Below are 10,820 nucleotides of genomic sequence, written 5' to 3' on the forward strand. Positions count from 1 at the left end.
TTATCAGCATTTATTTGGGTTGCAATTTCTGAGGTGCAGTTAACTCTAATGAACTTATCCTCTACATCAGACGTAACTCTGGGTCTTCCTTTCCTGTGACGGTCCTCAAGAGAGTCAGTTTCATCATAGCGCTTGATGGTTTTTGCGACTGCACTTGAAGTAACTTTCAAAGTTCTTGAAATTTTCTGGATTGACTGACCTACACGTCTTAAAGTAATGATGGACTGTCATTTGTAATGATGGACTGTGACTGTCACTGTCAGCTGTTCTTGCCATAATATGGACTTGGTCTTTTACCAAATAGGGATATCTTCTGTATACCACCCCTACCTTGTCACAACACAACTGATTGGCTGAAAAACATTTAGAAGGAAAGAAATTCCACATATTAACTTTTAACAAGGCACACCTGTTAATTGAAACACATTCCAAGTGACTACCTCATGAAGCTGGTTGAGAGATTTCCAAGAGTGTGCAAAGCTGTCATCAAGGCAAAGGTTGGCTACTTTGAAGAATCTCAAATATAACATATATTTTGATTTGTTTAACACTTTTTTGGTTACTATATGATTTCATATGTGTTATTTCATAGTTTTGATGTCTTCACTATTATTCTACAATGTAGAAAATAGTACAAGTAAAGAACAACTCTTGAATGAGTAGGTGTGTACAAACTTTGACTGGTACTGTAAATCCAGTGCTGTTGTGCAACACAATTTACCAAAAACTAAGTGTTCTCTGTTTGTACCATAAAGGGAACATGAGTACTTTTTAGATAATCTATATAGATAGAAATTCTTAACTAGTCTGGAGATATCATATGTTATAGGTGTTACCTTCATAAATGGGTGTTGAACATGTCACTCAGCACAACCCAAAAGACAGGTAAGTCTCGATACTGCTCATTAGAGTTGGTGAGTCCACAGATTATAGTCCAAAGATTATTCCCCATCACAATAAAGACAATGCATCATGATTCAGGTTAATTCTAGGCCTATGTGTGACACTTTAGATATTCAATACCATTCCCAGTTGAATAAATCCTGTCTGGTATGTGCTGGTCGAAGGGTCTAATTTTTCATGGTGATGGAGAGCTCTGAAAATTGCGGCCAAATTTTTATAGGCAATTTCTAAAGTTGGCACCGAACGATCTTATTTAATAGTATTTGAGAGGACACTGGAGACCCGAGAGTGTTGTGCTCTTGTCTTCTGTCATCACATTGTCTTCAAAACAGATTTTTACAGTAAAAGTCGAGTAAATCAATATGTTGTCTTGAAAAATAATATTGTGGTTTGTAATTAATATCAAGAATATCGTAATTTCTTTCCCCCCACTTTTTTTGTGAGGTGAGACCTTAGTAGAGGCCAGTGTATAAGGTCCATACTCAAGGATTTGTATGTTGTTTAATAAACCATACATAAAAAATAGTGAAGGTCAATGAGTTCCGTATAATGTGTTTACAATCTCATGAACTTTCCCTAAGAGGGGTCACTGCCACTGTCATTGATATGCAGTACTGTAGTCTTCTTATTTTCTTACTGTATGACGATCCCTAATTAAAAGTGAAGTTGGGTCCCAGTCCTTTCAGTGCTTGGGATGGAACCCTAGTAGTCCATTGCACTCATGGGCTTCCTCCTCCCTATACACATGTAAATCTGACCTTACCAACTTTCAAAAGGCTTTCCAGGCCAATGTTTGCCTTGAAAAGACAGCTCCCATCGGCCTGATCAGGGGATCCATAATGTGAGAGAGAGAGAGAAACAGCTAATTATCCTTTTACACTTAAAGAGAGAAATCCTTTTAGTGAGAGCAGACAGAGGACTCCTTTGATACCTGGGCCAGAGCAGGCCTAAATACCAAAGCAAGGGGACGTGTGAGATGTAACTGTACTACAGGGGGACTACTTTCTCCCATTATCAGTGCTCTAACCTCTGTTCTGCTCTGGAGAGGAGCCTTCCTTTTTGCGTCGGCTCCCCCATAGAAAGCCAGGAAAGGTAAAACCCAGATGGTTAGACTTCCTGTCTTGTCTGAGGACGGCCAATTCATTTCCATTGGCATTTGTTCCGTCTGATAAAAAGCAAATAATCCCGCAGATCGGATGACGGCGGTGGACGAGATGCGAATGGGGGGGGGGGGGGGCTTACAAGGGCATTAGTCTTAGCTGCATGAGCTTGTGAAATTGACCATGTCCGCGCAGGTAGTGCTGGATTTCTTTCTCATCTTTTTCAGGTTATTTTGGATGCACATGGGGCAAACTTTACCGCAGTCTGGGGCTCAAATTTGCCTTTCATTCTCCAGAGAGCAATGTCAGTGTTGCCATTGTATTCAGACTGGGGTAATGAGTTCACACGCAGCTTCTGTACTCTAATTACTCTTATTCTATACTTATGAAATTGCTATCTGTTGGAAACAGTTTTCATTCATTAATAGCTGGTTTTGTTGAAATAAGTTCCATAATATTTTCACACAACATTGGATTTGGCATTCGTGTATTAAAGGCCTGCATATACTACACTCTTAGAAAAAAGGGTTCCAAAAGGGTTCTTGAAAGAAGGATAGAGTTCTACCAATAGCTGTTTTGATCAAAAGATGGGTTCTTTGTAAGTCAAAGGGTTCTACCTAGAACCTTTAACATCCTAAGAACTGTTTTTGGAATTAAGGGTTCTTTGATGATTCTTTGGAAGGCAAGAAGGGTTCTACATAGAACCATATACAATATTTCCCAGCATGCTCTATTGCAGGGGGATTTCAGGATTGTTTGTTTTACTGTAATATATGTGTTTGTACATGCACATTGGTTGGTTGATTCATTTTATGCTATACAAAGATACATACCATCTAAACTAATCCAATCTGATAGTAATTAGATTTATTGCACCCATAACTGAGATGGTTGTTCCAGTTTACCCTGGCAGTCATTCTGACTGAAGGCAGGATGCAGATGATTAACAATTCCACATGTTGGATATTGTAACTTTAGCTGGATTCCAAAAGAAATCACGCATCACTTTGCAACCCAGCATAATGTGACTTGCAGGCCTGATTTTGTATTTGTATTTATTATGGATCCCCATTAGCTGTTGCCAAGGCAGCAGCTACTCTTCCTGGGGTCCAAACACATTAAAGCACTTACATTACATATAAAACAAAAGATAAAACAGTATCATATAACATTATTACACCACTACATATCTACAATACAAAATGTATAATACCACCATACAACAATATTACAATGTATGTGTATGAGTATGTCTGTACCTTTGTGTGTGTCTCTTCACAGTCCCTGCTGTTCCATAACGTGTTTTTCTACAAAACTACAAAACTGATGTGGCCTGTAAACCAGGAGATTCCTAACACCAATGTGTTAGGGTATAACTAGGCCTTATGATACATGCAATGTATTGTCATAAATAATTAAATTTTAAAGGCTAATAAGACTAGTCGAACCGTTCATAGAGGATTCTAGGAAGAACCTTTAGATGATAAAATGGTTCTCAGTGGAACCCTTCATTGAAGATTCTAGACAGAACCCTTTGTAGAGGGTTCTAGGTAGAACCATATACAGTAGTTGTTTTAAAGAACCCTTATAGTGGTTCTAGATACCTCTGCAAAGGGTTCTACCCAGCACCAAAAAGGATTCCCCTATGAGGATAAACCAAAGAACCCTGTATGGTTCTACTTAGCACCTTGTTTTCTAAGAGTATATCCTTAGGTCAGTCAGGGCCTGAGGCCTTCTCCATAACTCTACATACATTAGTAACTATATACTGTAGGCTACCCTGAGACCACGAAGTCTGCATTGTAAGGCGAGATTTTACTTCCACGTCCACTGCACTTAAAAAGTGCACTCTTAGAAAAAAGGGTTCCAAAAGGGTTCTTCGGCTGTCCCATAGGAGAACCCTTTTTGGTTCCAAGTAAAACCCTTTTTGGTTCCATGTAGACCTATATGTGGAAAGGGTTCTACATAGAAACCAAAACGGTTCTACTTGGAACCAAATGGTTTCTACCTGGAACCAAAAAGGGTTCTCCTATGGGGGCAGCCGAAGAACCCTTTTCGGTTCTAGATAGCACCTTTTTTTCTAAGAGTGTAGTATAAGCTACTGTACGTAGAGAGTTTGAAGAGGAATACCACAGGATAAGATCTGCCTGTGCCAAGCTAAGACTGTTGTTAAGTTTGATACAATCTTGGTTAAGTCTATCAAGCCCATCTATAGAAACTAGGTCCTTGGGATTATGTTTGAATGAAACAGACCCTTGTAACCTTATTTCACCAACTTTTTGGACCAAAATCAGACTGTTCCTCCTGACCTTCACCTAGTCCGGGTTTGCCTTACTTAATTACTTACTTACTTACTTAAATTTCAGTCTAGGATCCCTATTTGGGACCAGGGAATTCCCCTTATCGAGATGCTGCCGCCCACTAGCCTAAAATGCAGGAAATACACACATTTCTCAGGAGAAGCAGTGTGTGTAATCCTGGCCAGGTAGTCTGGTCTGGACAGAGGCTGTTCAAAGCTTCCCATCATCAGGGCTACGTCCCAAATGGCACCCTATTACCTATTAGTGCAATACTTTTGACCAGAGCCCTAAGCCCATTCTGGTTTCCACCTTAACCTTGCTTCTTGGCACAGGTTCCCAACACCCCCTCAGACAGTCACTGTAGCGTAGAGGCTGAACTTTACAGCGACTGTAGTGCAACGTCTCCTTCAGATAAAAAAACACACACAGAAAAGAGAGGGAAATATGATGTTAGAAACACCCTCATATAACAAAAGGTTTTCTGTGATATTTAGATGTGCCTTTTGGGGGAATAAGATTCCTTTGAGAGAATGCATGTCGGTAGGAGACATATGAATCTGTACATTAAGCCACGCAACTAATGAAATCTAATAGGTATGACACAGTTTTTTTCTTCTTTCACAGGTTTTCCACAATAAGCAGGCCACTCCTCCTTCCATCTCCAATGGGCTTTGGGAAAGGTATAAAAGCGCCACCACCATCCTCTGCGTCAGGACCAGTTGAAGTGCAATATTGAAGCCTCTACTGTACGATTCAGGATCCAGACTCTAATCTCAAGGCATGTTGACCAGGTAAGTGTATTATCGTTAACATTCTTTTTTATAAGGTTAAGTGTATGATGCAGAATGTGACATGTCATCATGGACCCTAAGGCTGCATTTACACAGACAGCCCAATTATGATATTTTCTCCAATTATTGGCAAAAGATTTGTTCTGATTGGTCAAAAGATCAATAATTGGGCAAAATATCAGAATTGAGCAGACTAAGTGCTGTTTTTTTTTTGTTTACATCTTTAATTTGAATGATTATCACATAACCGGGGCGGCAGGTGGCCTAGTGGTTAGATGGTTGGGCCAGTAACCGAAAGGTTGCTAGATCGAATCCATGAGCGGACAAGGTAAAAATGTGTCGTTCTGCCCCTGAACAAGGCAGTTAACCCACTGTTCCTAGGCTGTCATTGTAAATAAGAATTTGTTCTTAACTGACTTGCCTAGTTAAATAAAAAATACATATATTTATTTTTTACACACTTTACCTCTTTTTGATACCACTATACCTTCACAATCTAGATTTTTTTTGGTTCCAGGGTTTTCAATAGAAAATGGATTTAAAACGCCACATTAGGATGGCTTAGGTATTTTACAATGGCCATGCCATACACTGGTTAAAGAACCACTCAGGTCAATGGGAATAAATTGTGGATAATTTCAGAGATCCTTCGGTTGGCACCTTAATTAAAATATCCCCAAAGCAGCCTGTTGATTACAAGGATTTGGTGTGTGATTGGAAATTAGAATTCAGAATAACAGATGGTCATAAAATCACTGAGACAGGCATAAAGTCAAAGAGCCTCAAACAGAGAAGGCAGCTGTGTCGAGGCCATTGCTTCTTTAACTAGTCTGCAATTAGCATTGTTTTTTAAATTCCAATTTTGAATTTCTGTTTCCAGGAATTTTCTCATCTTCTGCTCTCTGGCAGTTCTGCTAGTACAAGCTGACTTCGATACTAATAACGGTAAGTGTTGACAATTATGATTGAATACAGAAAAACAGATGCTGAATCAAAACAGCATGTACAGTAACATTAGCATAAAGTAGTTATTACCTGTTATTAATGAGTTACTAACAGTATCTGTGAATGGTGGTTACAATGTGTGCTTATGTGTGTCTCTGTGTGACACTTTCAGATCATGCTGCCCAAGCCATGTCCACAGGTATTCTGAGAAATGTTCTGATTTTGCCTAACTCCTATGTTGACCTTTATGTGACTTTGAAAATCATTTTTATTCAGTCATTTGTATATTGAAATTGCACTGCACTTACCCAGCCTACTTGCTTGTAAATATCCATTGCTATTTTGATCTGTTGTTTTTAAAATGTGACTTTGTCTGTATGTATCGTGATTGCTGCAAAATGAATTGCCTCTTTAAGGACATTAAAGTTGTCTGAATCTAAATTTTATGAATAGAATATTTAAAGAAAGGCCCATTGCTAATTGATTCTGAACCACACTCCCTTTTCTCACAAACAGATAAGGACTCAACCTCGGAGGAAGCTCCAACTGGTAAGAGCATCATAACCTCATTGGCTAACTCTTTACAACCAGTGCTCAATATGCCTGTAGTCTAATCCATAATCTGTGGTCTATATGTGTTCTATATACCGATTCATAACGGTAATCAATCTGTGGTCTATATACCCGTTCATAATGGTAATATCTGCTTTTTCCACAGAGAGCATAAATGCCATCTCCTCGGATCAGCCTAACGGTGAGCACAGCAGAAAGTGTGTGTGTGGGGTGGGGGGTGGGGGTGATGTCCTACCTATGGGAGAGGGGGAGGTCTAGGCATGGGGCAAACTCTGGAAGGGAGAGTACGAGTGCACACAGGAAGAGAGTGGATTACTGGGACGAAGCCTCTGGTGGGTCTTGTAGTCTAGTCTTGACTAACCCAGGTCAGATGGTTGTTTGTCTGCTGAATCACAGACCCCCCCATTACTATGTGACATGAGACTGGGCACACTTGTTCGTAAACCCAGGCAGGTGTCGAGACTGGTTATTTGAAAGTCAAATAAATACATGTTCTCAAGAAAGCGTGAGGAAGCTACAATAGTGGTGTAACTATGTCGACTCTTGAGTGTGTCTAGCATAAACAGGTAAGCCATGCCCACTGAAAGTTAAAATTAGCTGAAAAAACTAAAATGTTAATCTTCAAATCTATGCCAAAGATGTGATGTTAAATGACTAGTTCTATAACATACTGCCTGTCAACTTTGTGACAGCCTGCTCTTGCGAGAAATTGAGGTTCTGTTCTGTGCATGGACATTCTGGAGTGTTCCTGAGAAAAAAATAGAGATTTCACTGTCTCTCGGTGTAGATTGGAGTCACTGTCACAGGAACAAATATATACATATATTTTCCCACTGGAAGTGAGCTATGGAAGGGCTAAACAGACCAACTAGCCCAAATCAAAAACTGACCTTTAACCCTTAACTTAACCAGACTCATTAGAACCGCCCAAAACAGGAGAGATCCTGGAACCTTTTGTCCTGCATCGCCATCTAGTGGTACTTCTTGTATCCTGCAACATTTCCTCTGTATAGTGAAGCTTGATGGCAGACAATAACGCAATCCATAAATGTTGAATCCATAAATGAGACAATATAGCTGGTGATACTGTTTTTTATGATGCAGTTTTTCTGCAATTTCTTTATAGATATGCCACAGTATTACAGTGAGGGATTGCTGGTAGGCGCTTTTTTAATGATCTGATGCAGTATAATTACAGTTTGTCAAAAAGCACAAGATTAAACACAATAAAATATGATGTCTTTAAAAGAAACAAAACATTATTTAGACAGAAAATGTATGCCTTGCTCTGTAACATGTCAACATGTCTCATCTTAGATGTAAGCAGCACAAGTGTAGAGGTTAGACAAGATGATGAGTTTATGTCATTCTGTATTCACAATAAAACCATTGAAAGAATACTGGTATAATAACAATTATGAATGAACAAATAAAAGTAATTGTGTGGATATCTAAAGTATATGTTCATAATTTCTCTCCCTACTACAGCTCCTAAACCTAATGGGGTCACTGGACCTGGTAGGTATCCTTTATGTGTAGGAATATAACCCGTAGACCTATGGGTTCCATTTAGTCACAAATGTATGCCTGGGGGAGAAAAAAATAACATTTATATGAATGTGCTTTCATTCCTTATTGTAGGTGTTGCAGCAAACAGTGTTGAGAACCAGGAGGGTAAGAGACCATATTCAAACAGGGACGCACACACACACACACACACACACACACACATTTTTAAAATTGTTTATTTTAAGTATTTTAGCAGACGCTCTTATCCAGAGCGACTTACAGTTAGTGCATTCATCTTAAGATAGCTAGGTGGTCACAACCACTTATCACAGGCATAGGAAGTACAGTTTTCCTCAATAAAGTAGTTATTAGCAAAGTCAGAGCTAGTGACGAGGAAAATGTCAAGTGTGAGTCTTAGTGGGTTGGGCATGAGAAGGGGGTGCGATCGGGGGAGGGGGGTGCTGTGGGATTAATTAAAATACTCTTTGAAGAGGGGTGAGAGGGCCAAAAGACCAGAGGTGGCAGACACTCTCTCTCTCTCACACACACACACACACACACACACACACACACACACACACACACACACACACACACACACACACACACACACACACACACACACACACACACACACACACACACACACACACACACACACACACACACACACACACACACACACACACACACACATATGTTTGTTTTGCTATCCTTGTGGGGCTCAAACAATTGATTCCCATTCAAAATCCAAATTTCCCTAACCCATAACCCTAAACCTAACCCCTAAGCCTAAAATAGCCCTTTTCCATGTTTTACTATCCTTGTGGGGACGAGAAACACACTCACACACACACCTTTTCAACACAAATCATAAATACCTCACATGAATCATTCCAGATATTTTAAGTGGACAAAAATGATGAATATTGAACCAATTAAATGTGTGTCATGTTCCACAATTAAGTTGAACATTTCCTTATCTTTCAGAGGATGAAAGCTCAGATGAAGGTCTGAAAAAAATAAATGTTCCTCCTCCTCCTCCTCCTCCTCCTCCTCCTCCTCCTCCTCCTCCTACTCCTGCTCCACAACAAAACTCAGGAAAGTTAGTTGGGCCAGCAGGTGGGAACCGGAGAAAGGCCCCACAACAAAAGAGGAGGTCACGACCCTCCCGCCGTCAGCAGTGAAATGCCAAAAAGACACACAGAGGCAAACATTTACTTTTAGTTAATTGCATAGAAGAAGAAACATATTGTATCCTATTACTGTATATGCCATAACATGAAGGTGTACAGAACCGTATTCACATGATGAAGCTGCTTTGATGTATCTTGAGCAGCAGAACAGTCAGCAAGACATGACATATTGTTTACTGTAACGTCTGTGGAAAAAACTCAGTGGTATGTTCAATACAAACTCATGGGCATTTCTCTGTGAATAAAATGTAGGATTAAATGAACAATGTATTGTGATGACATAAAACCAGGCCTAATATCATAACTGACCTTGACCTTAAGAGCCACTGAAAATGCTCTAAATTCACCAACCTGTTTCAAAATAGCAAGGACCTCACTCCCATGAAAATACCTCCATTTCTAAATGAGCGCACACACCGCACCAAATGTCGATCGCCGTTCGTTCGGCGTGGTGTGTTTTATGGACCACTTGCCGGTGGGCGTCTGACTGCCAACATTTTCGCGTGGTTTGCACTCGGTTTGCAAATTACAGCTGGCACTCTGTTCAGAGGTGCTAAGTACTCTCGGCTGGCAAACGCTGCTGGTGTGTCAGTGCCTTTAGAGAGACTCTTGCTATTTTGATCATGAGCCAGTTGGTGGAAATGTGGAGTTACGAACTAGCAATACAAACTGTTGTTAGCTAAAGTGAAAAGACTAGATATTTTTCACAGAAAAAGGTTAAAGAAATCCCATAATTTCTCTCAGAGTTGATGAGGATACCTTTGACTGGTGCTGCCTACCCAAAGACTGTTATACTGTCCTCAGTCAGCATATCTTTTAGTGCATAATCTTTCAAAACAACCCTGCTCTCGAACACAAAACCAGTGTTTCAATCAAAAGTGTTTCTTTCTTTTTTCTAATCATCATTTTTATACACACAGTATTCAACACATTATGTATGAAACATGTTTGATGAATATCAATTTCAAAACATGTTTAAGTGTAAACATCTGTTTCTTACATTATATCTTTCTAAATAAACCTCTTTGAGCAAAGTGATATTTCGGACTGTTTTCCATCCTTGAACCATGCCGGATTGTTAAAAATGAATAATAATAATAATAATAATAATAATAATAATAATAATAATAATAATAATGAATTGACAATACATTCCTAAATAACAAAAATTATTTTTTGTTTATAATGAAGGGCCTTGATTTGCTGGCATTTCAAAATGTATTATTCTGGTTCACTTGTAAAACCTAGATAACTGTGTTCTACTTTAAATCATTTCTAACTGTTTCAAGAAAGGTTATCTGGAATTGGAAATTAGACATGCAAATATGAGGATGTAAGTACAAAGAAAATAAGTACAAAGAAAATAATAGGTTATTAGTGTTATTATCATTTTCCATGTAACATCTTAGTATATATAGTAAGTGTTTTGGTGTTTACAATGGGGCTGTGCACACTGCTCTCTGTTTCTGACCTGAAGCTCCCTGTGTTCTGAATACCAATCCT

General features: G+C 39.2%; 1 protein-coding gene across 2 annotated transcripts; it reads left to right on the forward strand.

Moving 5' to 3' along the window:
* The first annotated feature begins 4,989 nt into the window (after positions 1-4,989).
* On the forward strand, positions 4,990-10,355 carry LOC139559327 (uncharacterized). 2 transcript variants are annotated; one of them, XM_071375228.1, is made up of 8 exons: positions 4,990-5,094; positions 5,975-6,039; positions 6,212-6,238; positions 6,556-6,588; positions 6,758-6,793; positions 8,101-8,130; positions 8,254-8,286; positions 9,112-10,355. In XM_071375228.1, exons 1-8 carry the CDS (start codon positions 5,084-5,086, stop codon positions 9,306-9,308), a joined length of 432 nt encoding a protein of 143 aa, XP_071231329.1. In that variant the 5' UTR covers positions 4,990-5,083; the 3' UTR covers positions 9,309-10,355. The 2 variants fall into 2 exon arrangements, with proteins under 2 accessions (XP_071231329.1, XP_071231331.1); XM_071375230.1 differs by having other exon boundaries at positions 9,223-10,355.
* Positions 10,356-10,820: the final 465 nt, after the last annotated feature.

This window comes from Salvelinus alpinus, chromosome 29 (assembly GCF_045679555.1).
Source record: "Salvelinus alpinus chromosome 29, SLU_Salpinus.1, whole genome shotgun sequence".
In the NCBI taxonomy this organism is placed as follows: domain Eukaryota; kingdom Metazoa; phylum Chordata; class Actinopteri; order Salmoniformes; family Salmonidae; genus Salvelinus; species Salvelinus alpinus.

Excerpts from the sequence above, each read along its gene's own strand:
- LOC139559327 (XM_071375228.1), top strand. Across the intron at positions 6,239-6,555 it reads TGCCCAAGCCATGTCCACAG|ATAAGGACTCAACCTCGGAG; the intron begins GTATTCTGAGAA and ends TCTCACAAACAG. Across the intron at positions 8,131-8,253 it reads TAATGGGGTCACTGGACCTG|GTGTTGCAGCAAACAGTGTT; the intron begins GTAGGTATCCTT and ends TCCTTATTGTAG.